The sequence below is a fragment of the Brachypodium distachyon genome, chromosome 3 (genome assembly GCF_000005505.3).
Source record: "Brachypodium distachyon strain Bd21 chromosome 3, Brachypodium_distachyon_v3.0, whole genome shotgun sequence".
Classification (NCBI taxonomy): domain Eukaryota; kingdom Viridiplantae; phylum Streptophyta; class Magnoliopsida; order Poales; family Poaceae; genus Brachypodium; species Brachypodium distachyon.
In genome coordinates this window covers 50,004,139-50,024,546 of record NC_016133.3, presented here as the reverse complement: position 1 = coordinate 50,024,546, position 20,408 = coordinate 50,004,139, and the positions used below count along the sequence as shown (strand labels likewise).

Sequence of the window (20,408 nt, the reverse complement as noted above, 5' to 3'; positions counted from 1 at the left end):
TCACACTCTTCCCTTCCTTTCTCAGATCCGACCACTCCCCTCCCCACCGTTGTCTCCCCTGCCATTTCCCCGAATTCGTCGGGAACCCTAAACCCAACTACCACTACTCGTCGTCGTCGCCGTGGTCTTCGTCCGAGTAAGCATTGGTGCTGGCAGAAATGGAGGCGGCGCTGGAGGCGGCGCGCTCCAAGGACACGAAGGAGCGTCTTGCCGGAGTGGAGCGGCTACACGAAGCGCTGGAGGCGGCGGCGAGGCGTGGACTGACGGCGGTGGAGGTGACGTCACTGGTTGACACCTGCATGGATCTGACCAAGGATGCCAACTTCCGTGTCGCGCAGGGAGGGCTGAACGCGCTCTCCGCCGCCGCGGTGCTCGCCGGCGACCACTTTAAGATCCACCTGAATGCTCTCGTCCCTGCGGCCGTCGAGCGCCTCGGCGATGGCAAGCAGCCTGTTCGTGATGCCTCCCGACAGCTCCTGGTCACCCTCATGGAGGTCAGCCGTCACCATCTTCACTGTCGTATTTTGGAATCGTTCGTGCTCTTCGAATTGGGTTCTGGTGGTGGTATGTGTTCGATGAGATATAGCTCGAGCAAAGATCTGATAATCAGTGTATTGAGATTGCACACTTTGTATGTATGTGTTGAACTGGGTGAGAGAGGGTGGAACTTCGGGAGTTGGTGGCGTCAGCCATTTTGAGCTAGAGCAGAATCTGTGAAGTGAAGAGTTAGTGTTTGGATTGGATGCAGTTGCAAATGTGAGTTTTAGAGCGGAATTAGCTATTCATTGACTTTAAATTAGAAATTCCTGTTTTAGACTCCAATGCAATACCCGATTTGAGCTATGAGGAAGCAGTTCTTACGCTTTTAACTCTAACTCTTTTGGTTGCTGGTATGATCTAGCAGCATTGATGGACCTACAACAAAATATCAGCCAACTTTTCAAATGCTCAACCGCAGTACCACACTTCTATAGCAAGCTAGAGTTTGCAGTCTTCAAAGAAATTTAGATCACCCTTTTTCACACTGCTTGCAAAATACATGTCTGAGGTGCATAAACTACTACTAAAGCAATTAAATAAAAAAGTGCAACTTTACCATATAATTAGTCAACACAACCATTGAGCATTACATTCTATTTGGTTAGGTGGATGTTGTCAAATTATGCCGGTTCTCGCTCCAGAATTCAACACCTTCAAATACAACTCGATCTGGTTCAAAAATTTGAAGCCCGTCATATTGATTTTGGTGATTTAATTCAAGAAATTACATGCAAATGTCGGACTTTAGCCACACAGAGGAAGCAAATAAAACTATTGGTTCCTTTTTTTGTACGTGGCTTCTTCTTTTGCTCATGCAGTGCTACATAATTGTTTTCCTTATTGCATGAGTTGTTTAATCATCATTCCCTAAATCTGCAAAATTTTAAAAATCATCTCAAAGTATACATCAAGCGAATCACTAATCAAAAGATCGTGATACATATATATGCTACATGGACTGGATGATAATTTCAGTAATTTCCTGATAGTTTAAGAGCAAAGATAAAGATACATGTGAAATTGCAGACTGCAGTGATGTGTTTTTTTTAATCTTTAAACGCTTTGGTGATGTGTTGATGCAGAACTTGCGAAATTTTTTCTTTCCTCTGTTGTTGAAAAGTTGAAACAAGTTGTTCCTTATCATTACATCATTATAAAATATTTTCATCTGTGCTTTGAACAAAAACTTCTCCTTGGTATTGCCTTGTGAGCTTTGATATATCATATATTTCCCTATGGCGCATACTCTTGTTTGCATGTAAAATTATCAATTGAGTTGCACTGTAATCACTAATTTATCATGTTGATTATCCTATCTTAATATCGATATTTTTTTACCCTATGCTTATCTTCTGGGTCATATTAAACTGATCTATCTCTACGATCTCAGGTTTCTTCTCCAACAATCATTGTTGAAAGAGCTGGAAGTTATGCTTGGAGTCATAAGAGCTGGAGGGTGCGAGAAGAATTTGTGCGCACTCTTGCAACGGCAGTTGGGCTTTTTGCTTCTACAGAGCTCCTTCTGCAGCGAGTGTTTCTTTCACCTGTATGTCAGGATGTTTTTCTCCTTACTGAGCATGGAATATCTGCTTCTTCCTTTTATTTTCGTTCATAATTGTCAATGCTAACTGCCAGTCTTGTTTCAATTTCACAGGTCCTGCAGTTGCTGAATGATTCAAACCAAAGTGTTAGAGATGCTGCAATCTCATGTATTCAGGTGGTTTATTACTAACGTCTGCAATTTGATACTTTTCGGTTTCTTATGCAAAAATTTCTTCAACTCACACTCCCTCTATGGCTGTTTGTTCATGTTTTGGTTTTCTCTCATGCCTAAGTTCTCGTTTAGTCTAGCATCCTTATGATGCTAACTGGGTTGTATAGTACAGTGGCTTTCTTCTTGTACCAAACCAATTCACTTAAAGAAAACATACATTGTACATTTGTGTGTTCTCTTCTGGCTTCATTCCATTTCACCCATTCTGCATCATAAGTTTAGAACCATATAATTCATTGAACTAGTTGAAGCAAGGGAGATGCCGGACGCACAAATTTTTTCTTCTGTTCTGCCTTTCTCTAGTTTTAGGACTGAGCAAAGGGGGTATAGGAATAGTCTTCATTGGTCTATGTATAGGGTAGATAGGATAATAATGAAAAGTGAATACATGAAATCGATGATGGATAAGGGGGATCTTGGAGTCAAATGCAGACCGAATATGGTAGTCTTTTCTTCTTTGGGCTTATGCCATAGTATAACACATGTTGACTACTCTGCATGTGAGTGACTGATATCCTGCACATACTAATAATAATTTGCATAATCTATGTTCACTACAGGAGATGTACAAAAATATGGGATCTCAGTTCCATGAAGAGCTGCAGCGCCATAATCTGCCTTCTTATATGGTAATCCACCAACGCATCTAGTCCTTTACTAACGTTAGTCGTGCACTCATGCTGACATCATGATTATCATTCCTTTCCTCATCTGATGTTTTCAGCTAAAGGAAATAAATTCAAGATTGGACAAAATAGAACCAAAGGTTCCCTCATCTGATGGTGCTAGAATGCAATATAAGGCCATGGAAAGGTCTGTTAGTGCTCATCCCAAAAGAGGCAGTCCAAGGAAAAAAAGTGCATCAAGGGAAAGCACATTATTTGGAGGCAAGTTTTACCTTTTGAGTTACTGGAAGATCCATTCTATTTGAATATTATTTTTGATGTGACCAAAGGTGTATACCACGATTTTAAGTAATGGCTAAGAACAACGAAAAATTATTTGCACTTTTCGCATGTATCTGTAGGGGTTTCTTTAGAGTCCTAGATGATTATTGCTAGAGCATTACCATGATGTTGCCAATATTTTAGTCTCTCATTGCAGTCTGTAGTCTTTTATTTTAATGTTCCTTGATCTGAGATTCTACGCTACCATTCCATTTCTTTTACATTGTTGGTATTCAAGAACAAAAATATTTGTTGCTTTTAATAGGCGTGCCCTTTTAATAATGTTTAGTTTACTTGCCTAGAAGAGTTATTATAGTAGACAGAAATTGCCAATCCAATCTATTACTGCCGATCCAATGAGACATATTACCGGTCTTTGCGTGCTCTGTTCCACATGACATTCTTTTTGTAGTCATGTCATGTACATAAAATGATCATTAAAATGCATTGTAGGTTGTTCATGACTTCAGAATTCTGCCACATGTGGATCCAGTGAAATACTTATAGCGGACATCACATGTTGCTTCCCAAAACTATTAGGCTTGAAATATTCTACGTGTTAATTATTGGCGTGTTCCGTGTTGTGCCAATTGAAATTTGATAGGTCATTCATTCGATGTGTTTAAATGCAGCTGTCCCTTTTAGCAGTATGTACTATCATATTTATGCCCCCATTAGAAACAGTGGCATCGTTTCTTTGCTTGGTATATATGGTAGAGGCTTCCTGTTCCACTATTTGGTATGAACTTTTGTCTCCAAAATAATTTAGCAAATAAAGTTTCAGTAGCCAGAAGTTGCTGTTGTGATGAAACTGGATTTATAATAACTTACTATTTCTGAAGTTTTGTCTCAGTCGAAGCACATTCATCATATCTATGTCTTGCTGAATTTTGTGTCAATTTACAGCTGATACAGATATTACTGAAAGGCCAGTGGAACCCATAAGAGTTCATTCAGAGAAAGAGTTAGTCAGAGAGGTAGAAAAGATTGCAGCTGCCCTTAACCCAGAAAAGGATTGGTCTATACGTATTGCCGCAATGCAAAGGATTGAAGCCTTGGTATATGGAGGTTGATATTTGTCTCCCACCTCCTATTTTTGTATCTGCATTTTTGTTTCGTTGTTGAATTGATTTCTTCAGAAAATATACTTGCCCTGGGCAGCCGGGCTTGAAGCTCTTGCAATAATATGTAAAAGATGAACCGAGGGACAATCCAGAGGTAGATAATCCTTTTAAAACACTAAGGAAAACAATAAAATAGAGCACCCATCCCCTAGTTAGTGCCTTAGTTAAAAATTTCCCAGGCATAAGTGTCAGAGCTTGACAAGTTAAAGGACCTAGATGACACAGTTGTAAAAGCTCACACCTAAGCAATTTCAACAACTTAATGTGGCACTATGTTTCACCAGAACTGCCCTATGGCATTGTTCCATAATGAATGATGACCCATTGACTGCCCATGAATTGGAAATTTAGAATGCAATATCAGTAGTTCATATCCTGGAGATGCCAACTGTTAAGAATATAGGCTATATATAATTTCATTCGAATGGGACAAGCTAACTGTGAATATTAATATAGGGACAGTAAAAAGAAGTTGTTTCCCTTTATTAGCATAATATTACACTATATTGTTTCATAGTGTTGACTCCTCAAACATAATGATACATTTTCATTATTACTAAGTCCTTTCTTGCTAACACAATTTTGCATATTTTACTTGAAACTTCTTTTATCAGGTGCAATTGATTATCCATCATTTTTCATGCTCTTGAAGCAGCTAGTTCATCCATTGTCCTCCCAGCTTTGTGATCGACGGTCTAGCATTGTAAAGCAGGTGTTATTTCCTTGCCTGTTGATCTTTATTGACCACTAAATTGTAAATGCTAATTCCTTGCAAGTTGCAACACAAAGACCTATTTCCTCAAAATCTGCAGCAAAGCATTTATGCTGTTATGAGTGAGTGCTCATACTACCTCACCGATACAATGTGCCTTGAGATCTGTGCAAATTCTCTCACCCAAGTGAAATGTGGAGTGACTGCACAAATCCAAAGGCACATTGGGTGACATAGTATGAGCTCTCACCCATGCAAGCATAAAATCCACTCGAAAAATAAATAGGAGCTTGTATGAATTTTAGAGGTGGGTGCAACTGAGTACAAGAACATGACAAATCGGTGTAGAAGATTCACCTTATTATCGTGCAACCTTGGCCGCCACCTAAAATATAGGTGGCATCCTTGTGGAGAGCAACACCTTCCTGTCCCTGCTCCACTGTGCTGCTGATCCTGTTCGCTGCCATCTTAGTGCTTGGTTGCAGCCCCGTGGTAGATCAAGGGATAAATGTGATCAGATACCAGGTGTGTTGAAGGCGTAGGGTTGTTTCGACGCAAACTGTAAAGGCATGTGGAAGGGGGGCTGGATGTGCTCATGTGAGTCGATGAGAGGTGAGTGTTGCAAAAAAAGGGGAAAAAAAGAAACTGAACAGCTACATTGTGGCTGAGTCATGCAATGGTGACATCAATTAGTTATTTTTGTCTAATTCTTGTACCCACTTGCTGCCACCTCCCAAGTTTGTGGACCCGTGGTACAATTTATTAATAAAAATAGTTGATAATGATAAGAGTGAAGCACAACTACTACAACACAATTAGGACTGAATGTTCCAATTTCCATAGTCAACCAAGCACTAATACAACATAAGTAAGGGTAAGTGACAGTGTTCCATAGACCATGAGACAAATTCACCAAGATTTCAGTTCCAATTAGGTTTAGAATCATCTACCCAGGACTGAGATGAGTTAATGCTAGTGTCCTACCTTATTGTAGTTTGAACCAAGGTACCTCCCAGCTTATGCTTAATATTATACATGGACGTGCTGCATTGGAACTTCCAGGTTTGCTTAGTTATTGTCTTGTTGACATTAGGGGGTTTCATGCATGTCCATTCTGTCATCTAGTTATCTTGGACATGCATGATACACTGGATGACCTTTGAGAGTTTCAGTAAGACATCCCAAAAAGAATTTTACACTTCTGTCGTTAATAGCTACTATACTAAAACATCAGTTCAGTCTGAAGTTTCATTTTGTAAGAAATGCAGGTGTTATGAAGTTTTGTCAGAACGTTTTCTGGTTAAATATGCAGTGGAAGCACAAACTTCTTAGTGATAAAAAACTTGCTGACTCGTTTTTTTCCCAGGCATGTCATCTACTTAATGTACTATCAAAGGAACTCCTCAGTGACTTCGAAGCATGTGCGGAAATATTTATTCCGGTAATCCTTGAAGCTGTTTCAGACTTTCAGTGTTTTGAAACTCTTGCCTAATACCATTGGGACTAACATATCAATGAAATTCTCAGGCACTTTTTAAGCTTGTTGTCATAACTGTGCTTGTGATTGCTGAATCTTCAGACAACTGTGTAAAAACTGTGAGGTTCCTGCCTTCTTGTATTGAACCATGGTACTAGCTTTAAATACATATTTCCTTCTCTGACATTTAATATCTTGCAGATCCTGCGGAATTGCAAGGTTTCACGTCTTGTTCCTCTTATAGCGGACACAGCAAAGAATGACCGCAGTGCAATCCTCCGTGCTAGGTACTTGTGCACTTAGCATTGTCTTAACATGCATGGGTTTTTAAAGCTGCTCATACTTTTCCTCCTATTGCAGGTGTTGTGAATATGCACTACTAATCTTGGAATATTGGGCAGATGCTCCAGAAGTACAACGCTCAGCTGATATATATGAAGATCTGATAAAGTGCTGTGTGGCTGATGCAATGAGTGAGGTAGCACTAACAATATCCATGTTTCTGGACTTAATTTAACATCACAAAAGTACTGTTCAATATTGAAGCCTGAAACTTGTCCGTATTTGTGTTACTTCATGTATGTAATGTCATATTTCAAATACAGGTTCGTGCAACTGCAAGAAGTTGCTATAGGATGTTCATAAAGACATGGCCTGAACGCTCACGTCGGCTTTTTATGTCATTTGATCCTGCAATACAGAGGGTACGCAGATCTGTTTCTCTGCATGCTTTTCCAGATTGTATATTCATACTTTCGTGTGTTGCTGATTCGAAAGAGAGAGAGGAAGCAATAGCTCTTATAGATTTAAAAATCCATGCAACTATCTTCCACCTAAGGACATTATTTAGATTATTTTATGAATCTCATGGAAGCAGAGTTCTTGCCTTTGGGTTTTATAATATCTTGTTCTTTTTTTTTTGAACGAGCCCTTGGCATAATGGTTAAGGGAACAACTCTAGTACACTCAGGTCCTGAGTTTGACTCCCCGTGGGAGTGAATTTCAGGCTGGGGTTAAAAAACTCCTCGTCTGTCCCATGCCTTAAGCACAGACCGAAGGCCCCCCCGGTCTCACACGGGCTTCGGTTCCGCTGTGTATGGGTGGGGCAGGGGTTCGGGGGTTTCTTGACCTGCGTGAGAAGGTCTTCTTAATGCAAATGCCTGGGGGGGTGGGGTGGGGTGGGGGGTGGGGGGTGGCGGCTTACCCCTTTGCAGATCGAGTTGTTTGTACTGTTTCTTTTTTATGTTTGAATAATTCTTAAAGAAAGGTACGTATAGAACCTGAGGACTGATGTTTACTTTGCAACCATATTTCTAGATTTGACTATAATAGCCAATTGTCTGCAAGTTTGTGGAATGCAGTGCAAATCAAGTACTGATGGATGTTTTATCCTAATTAGTTCAAGACTGAGGAGATAAGTTAGGAGTGCTATTTAGCTATATTATGATCACTGTGTAAATTTTGGTTTATGTAATACATGGCTATCTGCTCCTAGGTTTATGTAACCATAAGGGATGGGGTGGCACATCTGAATTTGGTTGTGCTGCTGCCCTAGTAGCTCGGTGGCTATGCGCGCTCCCCTGCTCCCACATATGGCAATTTATGTTAGTTCAGACCTCGATGTTGGCTCTTCGACACCTGGAGCTTTAGGTGGTTCCAAGGGTTGCTATGCTACTGTTCGAGATTTCTGTTAGTTTGATCTAATACTGGGAGCATTTGCAGATAATAAATGATGAAGATGGGGGCATGCACAAGCGGTATCCTTCATCATTGCATGAGAAGGGTGTTCAACTTTCTCGTGCCTCGTCTCATGCAAGTGCTACACATTTGGCCGGATACAGTACTTCATCTATTGTTGCAATGGACAAGGGTGCAGCAATTTCCTCCGAATCGTCTCTCTCGTCAAGCATTCTTCTGTCACAGTCAAAGGCAGCTGGTAGACATACTGAAAGAAGCATTGAAAGTGTGCTTAGTTCGAGCAAACAAAAGGTTTCAGCCATTGAGAGTCTATTGAAAGGTGTTGGCATCTCAGGCAGGCAAAATTTCTCAGCTGTGCGCTCAACAAGCTTGGATCTTGGTATGCTGTATGCTGCTTAACGATTTTTTTTTTCATAGAACATCAAAATGCTCTTTATGTTGTCGAGTCTTCATTACTATTCCTTTCATGACTTATCTCTATGTACTTGAGAATCCTTAATTTCTTTTTCTTTTCCTCCTAGTGCAGGAGTTGATCCTCCATCCTCTCGTGCTCCTTCAATCCCGCTTGCTGTACCTGCTTCGGATCACATGTCTTTGCAGAGTTCTGCATTGTTGGATTCATCTCTTCCTAGCATAACTACCAGAAGAAATGGCGGTTCGCGTTTGGTAGATGCGGTGCCTCAGGTAGATACCAAAGAGCGATCGAGGTCACCATATTTGAGTAATCTATCATCTGAAAGAATGTCAGGTTTGTCAATGCGTTATATGAAAAGATCTACAGGGAGGTCCCAAGATGATAGCATTACGGGTGAGAGTAATGACACGTGGTCAAGGCCAACCAGACAATCACCACAAATGCATATGGACAAATACTTCACTGATATGCCTTATAGGGATGCCAGTTATAGAAATTCACAGAACCACAATGTTCCACACTTCCAGAGGCCTCTTAGAAAGCAAGTGGGATCAAGGCCTTCTGCGAGTGTCAGACACAGTTTTGATGATGGCCACATCCCATCTAATGACATGTCTGGATACACGGACGGCCCAGCGTCTCTAAATGATGCACTCTCTGAGGGTCTTAGTCCAAGTTCAGACTGGGTGGCAAGAGTTGCAGCTTTTAATTTTGTTCAGACATTGTTGCAGCAAGGACAGAAGGGCATTCAGGAGATTACTCAGAGCTTTGAAAAGGTCATGAAGCTATTTTTCCGTTATTTGGATGACCCTCATCACAAAGTTGCACAGGCAGCTTTCTCCACGCTTGCAGATGTTATTCCAGCATGCAAGAAGCCATTTGAGAGCTATGTTGAAAGAATTTTGCCGTATGTCTTTTCAAGACTTATTGATCCAAAGGAATTGGTTTCTAAGCCATGTTTCTCGACCCTGGAAGTTGTCGGACGAACATATGCTATCGACACACTGCTACCTGCAATAGTACGTTCGCTGGATGAACAAAGGTCTCCAAAGGCTAAACTAGCTGTTCTTGAGTTTGCTAATAAATCATTCAGCAAGTACAAGGTAGACTCTGAGGGTTACAGTAACAGCGGTTTTCTTAAGCTCTGGCTTTCAAAACTAGCACCTTTAGTACATGAAAAGAATGCAAAGTTGAAGGAAACATCCATCAAAGGAATCATATCAGTTTATTCTCATTTTGATTCAGCGGCAGTCCTAAATTTCATTTTAAACTTGTCAGTTGAAGAACAAAACCTTGTGAGGCGAGCTCTCAAGCAATATACTCCTCGCATTGAGGTTGACCTGGTAAACTACCTGCAAAGCAAGAAAGAACGTTCACGTCCCAAGTCTTATGAACAGCCTGATTTGGGAGCTTCTTCTGAAGATGGTTATACTCTGACATCAAGGAAGAACTATCCGTTTGGACGGTTTTCTTCAAGTTCCCTTGATAATGAAGCGGAGAAGAGGAATGCAGTGCAAGAATCAACATTTCTTAATGTCTCCATTGGCCGAACAACCTCTGATGTTGGCACTGACCATGCTGACCAATGTTTCAAACCTACCTACGAACCTGAAATTCTTACAGCAAGTAGGGAATCAAAGAGTAATGCTCGCTCAGTTGTAGAAGCTGCACGCTCATGGGCAGATTATCCTGAAAAATCAGATGCCACCATCGATGATGAAAATTCTACTGGCACCCCTCGCCAGGATTTTTGCCATGTTCTTGTTTCTGATGGACATAATGCTGTTGCTTCGATTGTTGGGGTGAACAATCAAGACATACACCAATTTGTCGACCTTAGTTCTGTGAAGGCTGCCTCGCACACAACTGACAACCCCAGCATACCACAGCTTCTTCATCTGGTACTTCTGATATGTCCTTGCCCCCCTCATCTTTGTTGGTTCTGATAGTAATGATGCTATGTGTTGCTTTTACTTCTCATCATCCTAAATAACGTCATGATTATATGGCTTTCTACCTTTTTTAGATAAGTAATGATAGAGAAGTTTCATGCTTAGAGAAGCAGGATGCGCTACATCAGTTGGTGAAAGCTTCCGCCAACAATGATAACTCTATATGGCCAAAGGTCTGTAAATTCATTTGAAATTTCCATTTTATTTTTGACTAGAACCATTGATATTCTTACTGCTTTCTTTTTGTGTGTTTATAATTGAGCTTAACAAAGTATTTCATTGTGCATTTGAGTTCATTCAATCTTAACTTTTTTTCGATCTGCCATCTGACTGGTAAGAGAATAAAGGATTTCTGGAGAGTATGCCAGGTGGGAGGGAGAGAAATGCAGTACGCTTGAGAATGCATCATCTTCCTTTTTATCTGATTTGAATATGGTGACTCATCATTCACTTTCATTAGACTAATAGAGTACTCTGTCTCCTATTGTTATTTTTTTTAAATACCTTCTTTCTGGTGCAATCCGCCTGCTCGATTTTCTACTCTTGATGACATGGTTTCTGTAAATGATGAATACTTCACCATCTCAACAACAGAGAAAAGTGACATTTGGATTCTATCTAAACAGTTACTACACGTTCCTGTGTCTAATATGTCACTTCTTGTTACTCCCTCTGTTCCTAAATTCGTATCGTGGCTTTAGTGCAAATTTTAACTAAAATCACGACAAGAACTTAGGGACGGAGTATTTCTATATGTTATATTTCATATTTATATTCTAATACCTGTCCCCTTTTCTTTATAAATAGTATTTCAATCAGATTTTAACAACTGTCCTTGAGGTGTTGGATGACTCTGATTCTTCTCTCAGGGAGCTTTCTCTATCGCTAGTTGCTGAGATGCTCCACAATCAGGTTTTGTATTCATGTATAGTGCACTTAAGTAGGTAATCATGCTGGTAGCTTGATGATTAATATTGTCAATTATTTTCTCAGAAAGATCCTATGGAAGAATCCGTAGAGATTGTCCTTGAAAAGATACTGCATGTCACCAAAGATGTTGTGGCAAAGGTATATTTTCTTTCATTTAAGCTGTTATCTTTTGTTTATGCTGTGCTAATATTTTTTTACTGCTGATGCAGATTTCAAATGAAGCAAACCAATACTTAAATGTTGTGTTGGCAAAATACGATCCTTTTAGATGCCTTGATGTATGTCCAGTGCTTTAATCTTCTTGTGGTTGTTGTAGCTAGCAACTTATACTACTGAGCACAATTTTGTTTGTTTGTGCTGCAGGTTATTGTGCCCTTGCTAGTCAGTGACGACGAGAAGACACTTATCATGTGTATCAACTGTTTGACAAAGGTATCTTAGTTTTTAGTTTCACGCTAATTTTAAATAGTACAGTATTAGCTTTATATGTAATTAGATGAATATATCAGATCAGGCAAGGAATAATCAACTCATTTTATGTGGCATATTGTCATGTGAATTATCAACAACCCGGATTTAATACATATTACTGTTACTTGTTTGTGTCTCTAACCCTGATTCCATGGTCTGTGTTTGACTATGTTATGAGCTGCAAGCTACTATTGGCACCATGTAACCTTTAAATAAAACAATTTTTTTATTTGAAGAATCATTTGCCAAGTTCTCTATGTAAAGTTTTCATGAGCTAATGGAATGGTTCTGGGTCATCCACTCCATCATACCTTGATGACTATTGATCTGAGGGCTGATGGTTCAGGTTCATCTAGTGTTTCCCTGGATTGTGCGTCTGTAGTCACCAGGCCCATGTTCCCTGCCTCCTTGGCTTGATAACTATGGATCTGATAACCCGTGTACATCAGCGATCAAATAAATGTTCTATGTAAGCAGCATCGCTAGATATCGAGGGAAATTAAATGTTCTACATGGGAAGAATCGACTGGCAAGAGTTTGATTACTATTAGTTCGTAGAGTTGTCCACTATTCTGGTTAACTATAGCAATATATCCTGAGTAATGGTTTAACTGTTGGTATTCTCCTGGCAATGTTGCAGCTTGTTGGGCGGCTTTCACATGACGAGTTGGTGACTCAACTGCCTTCCTTTTTACCAGCACTTTTTGATGCTTTCAGTAACCAAAGTCCTGATATTCGCAAGGTGATTTACTTGTTCTTATGAATGACCTTACCGTTTTTATAGGCAGTGCTAGTTCCTCAACTGATCTGTTTAGTTTAGTTTACCGTTCGAGTTTTGTATTGACACAACTGAAATAAGCATGTCCCGGATCTGTTTTTACTTCGTATCTGCTAACCTATGGATCTCTTTGATTTAGAGCTTCGCCCTATATTAAATTGGTACAAGATGTGTTAGAATTTTTTTTCTTCTGAAATTTCCCCACCCAGGAAATACGACAACCCTTCTGGCTACTGGCACTCTTCGGGGATAGTAACCAGCATTATTTTTAGAATAATTCTTCATGCCTATTGCAATTATACTTCTTTATAGATATCTCAATACGAAGCGTGGTTAGCACTTGGAAGCTTTAGTGCATGGTCTCTCTTGAATTTCTGGTGAACCATGTTCATTTTTCAGTCATTGTTAGTGCACATTAATCATGCTTGACCCCACATTTGCTGGGTGACATTGTCATCTGGATTATCTATGTCAATATTTTGACTTCGATTTAATAAACATCTCTAATGTTCCACATCTGATATCCCTTCCACTTCCTTTCAGACTGTTGTATTCTGCTTGGTAGATATCTACATCATGCTAGGGAAAGCATTTGCACCATACTTGGAGGGGCTCAGTAGCACACAGTTGCGGCTTGTTACAATCTATGCGAATCGAATATCTCAGGCAAGGTCTGGTGCACCGATCGAAGCTAACCAATAAATCTTATCGTCTGTGTACCATATGGGTATTTGTTCGGATGGGCTGGGATTTCATTCATTTGTGCATTTGTATAGAACATACAGATGTCGCTCATGTATTTAGCTGATGGCTTTTCTTGTGTGATAAGCGTTCCTTGTGGTGTCTATTTTCTTGTGTGATGTGGATATGTGGCAAGCCTTTGCACCAAATTCTGACGTTGTACAAAGAGAACAGACAATGCAGCTTCATGACCGTTTTCTTTCCCATTTTTCTATTTTGGCTCTTGCGGACAAATATGTCAATAGTCAACATCAATTATGAAATATTTAGCAGTCTACGATGTTTTGTTATATCGCCATGTGATTTGCGTACCATATGTAGCTTGAAACATTTTACGGTTGAACTTGAGTTTAGCTGCAACTTTCATGCGTGCTAATTCGATCTCGCAGCTGCATGCCGAGGACTACCATAGGGGTGAAATTGGAGTGAATACGGTCAAATGTCATATACTCACTTCCTTTCAGATTGTAAGGTCTATCTCCTAATTGACACTAAGGAGTGCCAACTTAGCTACTACTACTAGACTAATCATTAAAGAAGTGTATATGCACACATAGTCCTTTTCAACTATTGGTTCATTGGAGCCATAGTTAGCTTGTTCTCAAGACAAATAGACTTTTACGTACTAAAAAGTAGAGATTTTTGCGATAAGGCTTATAAACTGAAAAGGAGAGAGTAAGTTGTAGCATTTGCTTTCATTTTCATGTTTTTTAGATAAAAGTCTTTTTGCCCAGTTCCATTTCAGCAGAAACGAAACATCATCTGTTAGGTTCAGTTTACAGAACACGCAACGCACCAAACAGGCGCCAAAAACGAACAAAACAAACAGTTATTACAGACATAAGCCACAGCAGTTTCCCAGACAAAGGCGAGGGATCTAATCATCCTGATGATCATATCTTCAGCGTCCTTCAAAACAGCTTCAGAGGTTTCTGCTCAGTCACCCGAGGGGTCCCCGGGCCAGCAAGCATCATGCGACGTTTCTTTCTTATCGCAGCCGGGGTACCTCCATGGCCTTGTTCTCCAGAAGCAGCAGGCACCTGTGCCAAATCAGAATGTTCCTCTTCGGACACAGCGGTTGCCAGTGCTTCAACAAGCACAATAATCTCTTCCATAGTACCTGAATATTTAACCAAATATGTCGAGCAATTAACAAATCATTACGATGTTTCCAAATCGTCCACACAACTGCGGCAGTTATAGAATTGATCACCCCATTCCTTTTGTTACATATTTGGATTTAGAGTCAGAGCAAATAGTGTCGGGGTACAAAGACGGACTTGTGTCGGTACAAATTGGAATAAATACCTATTGAATCACATGTATCTTGATAATAAAATCCTGAATTAGAATATCGTTCACAACACTCAGTTTTATGCACATATGAATATTATTTATGAGAAAAATTGTCCAAACTTTCTGATGTGAAACTAATGTGCAAAATGGTGAGATTAATTTGTAATTAATTGGATTTCTTAATTGATGGGCCTTCTGCATGCCCCCATCTGTGCTCCCACGTACATCCGCCCCAACATTCTCATAATGCACCACTAGACGAGTAGTTTAAATGTTTCATGTATAATTATCACAAAAGTTGTGGTTTTTAGAAAAAAGTTTCAGAAGTTGCGGTAAACTACTATAAGTGCATATGTACATGGAGTTGTATGTGGTTTTTCTCTATGTGTCATATTTAGGTGTCCAGCATATAGTATTGCTTTCTTTTATATTGTTCAGGAACAGACAATGCACAACATGTATTTAACTATATGCTGTTGTTTCCATTCATTGTCAGGAACATAGAAAGGTCCAGGTGAGCCTCCTTCCATCTCCATTATAAAAAGTTCAAAATTTGATATTGATTCACATATCCCAGAACCTGATAGATGATTACTTACTGAAGCAAAGTCTGAAATTGTTGTACCACGTGGCAAACGTGGTGATCTATCTCACAATTCACAAATTCTGAAATTGTTGTTAAGGTTAGCCCTTCTAGTCTGTTCCCCAGCTTAAACATGGTACTGACTCTTTTCAACATAAAGACCTCATCTTAACTTTCTCCTTCTCTTTTTACTCTTTCCTGCTAAAAAAAAGGACCTCATCTTAGCAGGCCGGAAAGCAACAGCTTTGGTGTATGAAACCAATCGCTGACCCTGCCTGTTGATGTTGGGCCCGTTGGGCTTCTTCTTCCCAATCCTGCCTGGATCTGCCTGCGCCTTCGGTTCTCCTGCCTGGCTCTGCTACCTTCAGACTTCCCCTCCCACGCTCGTGTTTTGGCGCGCGCACCGACCCTGGCGGCGTGAGCGATGGATCGCCCCCAGCGTAAGAACCCTAGCAGCGGCCCTCTTAAGCCACCACGACCACCACGAGGCACGGCCTTTCAGCCCCCGCCGGCGTCGAGGCCTCGCCCAGATCCCTCCTCCCCAGGTCCGTCTCGCCCACCTGCACCGCCTTCGCGCTTCTTGCTTTGAATTTAGGTATATCCCTCTCTAGGTAGATAGAGTTCTTGCGGAAAGATCGGAACAGAAGTTCCCATCTTGTGGGTTGAGTTGGGGTTGCGTGGGATTGGGGGGTGTACGATTCTAATTATTTGTGATCCTGGCTTTTCTTCGGGAGAGTAACAGAAAAGGTCATGGCATTTTTGGGGAAGTTGGGATCATTTTGGTCTCCATTTAGTAGGATTTGCTCTTAGTTTATGGATGTGTGCTTACGATCCTTGCCTACGTGTTGATGTTTCCATCTTTTCTTGCATGTTTTTCTTGAAAATGGTATGTGCGATTTATGTTGTATTTTAGGATTTTGCTTCTTCTTTGGAAATCGTGTTTAGAGGTTTGGCTATTGGTTAATCTAAAATTTACTCTCAAATTCCATCGTGTTCTATTGCAGCCTTTCTTCAGTGAAAGTTTGGTATCCTGGAAATCATTCTGCATTTTCTTGCTTTGATGTCATCACTGAATTATTGAGCACATAATGGCAGATGGAAGGCCAATAAAAAAGGTTCGGTTTGAGAGCAAAGCTGGTAGTCATCGTGAATATGCGAGACAGGATTCTAACACAAGCAGAGCTGAGAAAACTAAGGCCCAAGGTGCGTGTATTCTCACTGTAACTCCTCTCTTTTCAAACTGTACTAAATTTACATAATCCCCCCCTTTGGGCTTTACAATGCAGTAAGTTTCTTTAATCTTTTCAAAATAATGTTTTTCTTATGTACCAACTTAGCTGCTTATTTAAATTCCTAATCAAGGGTTCAAAATATTCAAAAGGGTTTTTGTATAGTAGCTGTTAGATTGATGAAGCCATGTAACATGGCTTTCTATGTGTTATTGTATCATTATCCTATCTGGGCACTTCCTATGCAGATGCAGGTTCTGATGCGAAAACTACTGAATTCAAATTCTTCAAGAAATTGTGGGAGCAGTCAGGCTGTAGATCACGTTCCTTCAGACAGCCTCATCAAAATATTGTGCCAGACATATACAAGCAAAAAGAGGGCAATCGAATAGGTTTGTAACATTAATGGAAGTACTCAGGCTGTAGATCACGTTCATTCATTTGTGGTCCTATAATCCTATTCTCTTTGCTTCCTTACTTCAAACATTAATGGAAGCTGCAATTGATCATTCTTAATTTCTTATGAACTTCTTGTATTCTTGATGTGTCTTGTAGAATCACATAATGTGACATCGCACAAGAAGTTTCCTGTCCACAAGGTTACTCTGTGTTCCGTTGAGGCCCCTGCAACACCCGCGAATAACAAAATCTCTGATGAGCAAGTGAAAGTGCAAGCCTCGCATTCTGGTCTGATACTGTGGCCTCCCCTTTAATCACGAATGGCGAATCTTTAGAGTCTTCTAACTATTGATCCTCTTCTCTGCAGAATATGACAATCATGATACACCTCAGTTAAAACCATGTGATTCCCTGCCAACTGTTCAGGTTTTCACACCCATGATCAAGACACCATTTGAACTTGCAGGGATTTCAAGAAATACTGGTGAGCACATGCTCATCACTCAATACAAATACAGTGTAATCATACTTTATTGCTGTGTTCTCAAAAGAAATACTTCCTCCGTCCCATAATTCTTGTCTCAAATTTGCCCAAAAATGGATGTATCTATTCCTAAAAAGCGTCTAGATACATGTAATATTTCGAGAAGAATTATGGGACGGAGGGAGTACTAGATACTGCCGAAAGTTTTGCTATGTGCAGCAGTTAATCTTCATGGAAATTGTCCAGTCATATGACATATCACATACATTCTACTATCATGGTGTCTGTGGTAGTTGAAGCTTTATTTACCATGGTTGGGAGAGGACAATAGATTGGAACCTCTAAATTGGGATATGATGATATCATGCCAACAATCCAAAGCAGATATGTGTGCTGCAATGGTTGGCTGATACAAGCACATTTACTGCTGTAGATAGGTTGGCTTCCTGAGATGATGAATAATCCCGTCTAGATTCTGAATACTTCTCGAATTCCTAAAGCTTTTGTAAGGTTGTACTTCTGAGATATATGTTGTTAGCAGTGTATAGCAATTTACATGTCATTCATTCATCTGGCTGACTGGGATGCTAATGACAAAAATTTTCTACCGTGGTAAACTAACAGACATAGAACATGGGAGTGGACGGATGTTTTCAGATAAGAGAAGGATATTATTAAAGCTAGCTGCAAAAACAGTGTCAATGGAAAGTTGTGAGTTGTTCCAAAGAAGGTTGTGTTATATATTGAAGAATTCCATTAGTTTATATTTCATGTAATCTAACATTGCTGGTGTGATGAATTAATTTTCTCAGATCAGAATTTTTTGCTGACATCCTGCAAAGATTAGGCGCCGACAACATAATAAGAAAGGTATTCTTTGCTGATCCTCTATAATTTGAAGATTTGTACGTACTGTATTATCCCTATTCAAAGTTAGTTGTATTCACAAGTTACCAGTTTTATTTCTGATAGTTACCTAATGCACTGCAGCAGCAGAAAGACCCCATGAGAAAGAGGAACATGGTTTGCAGAAATACTCCTGCCCATCAGGATCTTCCAAGTTTTCTTGATTGGAGAAATGGCTTACCTTGTGGGGATAATGAAGCACATGACTGCATGCCAGTACGATCAGCACATACTATAGATCTCGCAAGTTTTGATATGAAAAGACAAACTGTTCACAACCAAGTTTCCAACTGGTTGCTAGAAGATGTCCAACCACACAGCAGAGTCAAACCAATTTCAGCTAATGAGTTGGGCTGTATTATTCGAACTGGGTCATATGATCATCATGGATGGGATCCTATGTTATCAGAAACATTCGCAGAATCAATTCCAGATAGAATGTTCTTACCCTGTCAGACTGTGGAGCAGTCTTTGGTACCACATGAGGTATCTAATACTTTCTGGCAACCTGAGCTTTGCAGCTCTCTAGAGCGTTGTACTTCTAGGTCAGTTCGATTGGAGGGGGGAGACTCAGTTGAGGCAGGATTGTTTGATAATTCTGACGCTGGACTTCTATCTAGGTTTGGCCAGTTACATGCAAAATGCACTTCTTCAAGCTTTTTGGGCCCCAAAGATGGAATTCTTGATCACAATAGTTTTAGTGACACTTACAACTTCCATGTAAGTGATAGAAACAACATTCTGTTGGATACAAACAGGAGTTGCCTGAATTCTATATGTTCAACTTCAGATTATCCTTCTGAGCTGCGCCCAAAGAGCTTTTCTGACTCTGCTGTCCGTATGTCCTGTTTTGCTGAAACGGAGGAGAAATATTCGTCAGAGGCAGAATTGTTTGATTTCTGATATTGGGCGTCTGCATGGATTGGATCAGTTACCTGTGAAATTCACTGCTTCAAGCTTTTCCAAGTACACATCTGGAATTCTTGATCATCATCATGATTCAAAGGACAGTAACAGCATTTTCCCTGTGGATGCAAATGACACATGCCTGAATTCCCTGTCTTCATATTCAGAGCATCCTTGTAAGCAAGACTGGGAAAGTTTGTGTGATTTTTCCCAAGAATTGTGGTCTTCAGTGCATCACGTCCAATCTCATGGTGGTAGTTTGGGGGCTATCTTTGGTCTCACGTCGAATGGAAGTATTTGCAATGATTTTGAAGATGACCAAAATATAACACTAGCCAAAGGCAACCCCAAGAACCGTTTGTTTGGTACTTCTGATCTCGCTCTCTTCAGTTCTTGCTCTACTATGGATAGCATCAGGGAGACTCCCATGTTGTCTCTGGATGGCGTAATGTGGTAGCTCCATGCCCAGTATTCCTTGGAAGTGTTATTTGTTGCGGGTCCAGATTGACCTGTTAGTGGATGATGCATTTCGATTGATGCAACTTTGACCTAAATTTAGGCATAGCTAGGCGGAGTCCATGTACTGTGTAAGGCTGTAATATACAGGTGGAGTTATGACTTAGATCTATTCATTGCTGTTCACCCCAGTTTAGAAGAGGCTGGCCTAAGTCCATGTACTGTGTATGGCTGTAAGCTAGTTGTTTTATATCACTGATACAATCATAACTGCTTGAACTGCTGTATGGAGTTAATTGTAAATATTGCCACAATATGTATGTAGATTCACCTATCTGTTTGTTGTTGAATGTTGAAATAGGAGAAATAATGTGAAAACAAGGGAGCTCAAGGAGAGATGATCTGTAAAAAAGATCTGGCCATTTCATGCTCTTCTTTTTTGTCGAAAAGTGTGGTGTCAGTCTTGCCATTGATTGAACAAAGAGGGCCTGACGTTCGTGTATGTACCCCGTAGTGTATGGCTCCATGGATAAAGTAAACCGACAACTGGACGGTCAAAACACTTTCAAAGTGTGCTGATCAATTTCCCA

At 40.2% G+C, this 20,408-nt stretch overlaps 2 protein-coding genes across 10 annotated transcripts; both read left to right on the top strand.

Annotated features, from left to right (window-relative positions):
- On the top strand, window positions 1–13,822 carry LOC100829320 (CLIP-associated protein). Of its 4 annotated transcripts, none has more exons than XM_024461198.1 (21): window positions 4–494; window positions 1,931–2,086; window positions 2,195–2,257; window positions 2,875–2,943; window positions 3,039–3,201; window positions 4,177–4,329; window positions 5,000–5,097; window positions 6,464–6,538; window positions 6,625–6,693; window positions 6,776–6,861; window positions 6,935–7,052; window positions 7,180–7,278; window positions 8,297–8,651; window positions 8,799–10,588; window positions 10,714–10,812; window positions 11,447–11,551; window positions 11,633–11,707; window positions 11,779–11,847; window positions 11,933–12,001; window positions 12,681–12,782; window positions 13,362–13,822. In XM_024461198.1, exons 1-21 carry the CDS (start codon window positions 159–161, stop codon window positions 13,518–13,520), a joined length of 4,308 nt encoding a protein of 1,435 aa, XP_024316966.1. In that variant the 5' UTR covers window positions 4–158; the 3' UTR covers window positions 13,521–13,822. The 4 variants fall into 4 exon arrangements, 3 of the variants coding, with proteins under 3 accessions (XP_024316967.1, XP_024316966.1, XP_003575363.1); XM_003575315.4 differs by having other exon boundaries at window positions 4,168–4,329; XR_002964865.1 differs by lacking the exons at window positions 11,933–12,001; window positions 12,681–12,782; window positions 13,362–13,822 and having other exon boundaries at window positions 3–494; window positions 4,168–4,329; window positions 11,509–11,551; window positions 11,779–11,845.
- A 1,939-nt stretch (window positions 13,823–15,761) lies between these two features.
- Window positions 15,762–20,168, top strand: LOC100838807. 6 transcript variants are annotated; one of them, XM_024462545.1, is made up of 9 exons: window positions 15,765–15,983; window positions 16,534–16,641; window positions 16,916–17,059; window positions 17,223–17,354; window positions 17,434–17,550; window positions 18,175–18,280; window positions 18,363–18,420; window positions 18,541–18,799; window positions 18,833–20,168. In XM_024462545.1, exons 1-9 carry the CDS (start codon window positions 15,863–15,865, stop codon window positions 19,357–19,359), a joined length of 1,572 nt encoding a protein of 523 aa, XP_024318313.1. In that variant the 5' UTR covers window positions 15,765–15,862; the 3' UTR covers window positions 19,360–20,168. The 6 variants fall into 6 exon arrangements, with proteins under 6 accessions (XP_024318316.1, XP_024318315.1, XP_024318312.1 ...); XM_024462548.1 differs by lacking the exon at window positions 18,833–20,168 and having other exon boundaries at window positions 15,762–15,983; window positions 18,175–18,261; window positions 18,544–18,683; XM_024462547.1 differs by lacking the exon at window positions 18,833–20,168 and having other exon boundaries at window positions 15,762–15,983; window positions 18,175–18,261; window positions 18,541–18,619.
- Window positions 20,169–20,408: the final 240 nt, after the last annotated feature.

What these genes read in the sequence shown, in the direction of transcription:
- LOC100838807 (XM_024462543.1), top strand. Translation starts at nt 15,863, where the DNA reads ATGGATCGCCCCCAGCGTAAGAACCCTAGCAGCGGCCCTCTTAAGCCA. An exon ending in AGGGATTTCAAGAAATACTG is followed by an intron (nt 17,551 to 18,174) that starts GTGAGCACATGC and finishes GTAAACTAACAG; the next exon opens with ACATAGAACATGGGAGTGGA. An exon ending in TGTGAGTTGTTCCAAAGAAG is followed by an intron (nt 18,281 to 18,362) that starts GTTGTGTTATAT and finishes TAATTTTCTCAG; the next exon opens with ATCAGAATTTTTTGCTGACA.
- LOC100829320 (XM_003575315.4), top strand. Translation starts at nt 159, where the DNA reads ATGGAGGCGGCGCTGGAGGCGGCGCGCTCCAAGGACACGAAGGAGCGT. An exon ending in CTGAGATGCTCCACAATCAG is followed by an intron (nt 11,552 to 11,632) that starts GTTTTGTATTCA and finishes TTATTTTCTCAG; the next exon opens with AAAGATCCTATGGAAGAATC. An exon ending in ATCCTTTTAGATGCCTTGAT is followed by an intron (nt 11,848 to 11,932) that starts GTATGTCCAGTG and finishes TTTGTGCTGCAG; the next exon opens with GTTATTGTGCCCTTGCTAGT.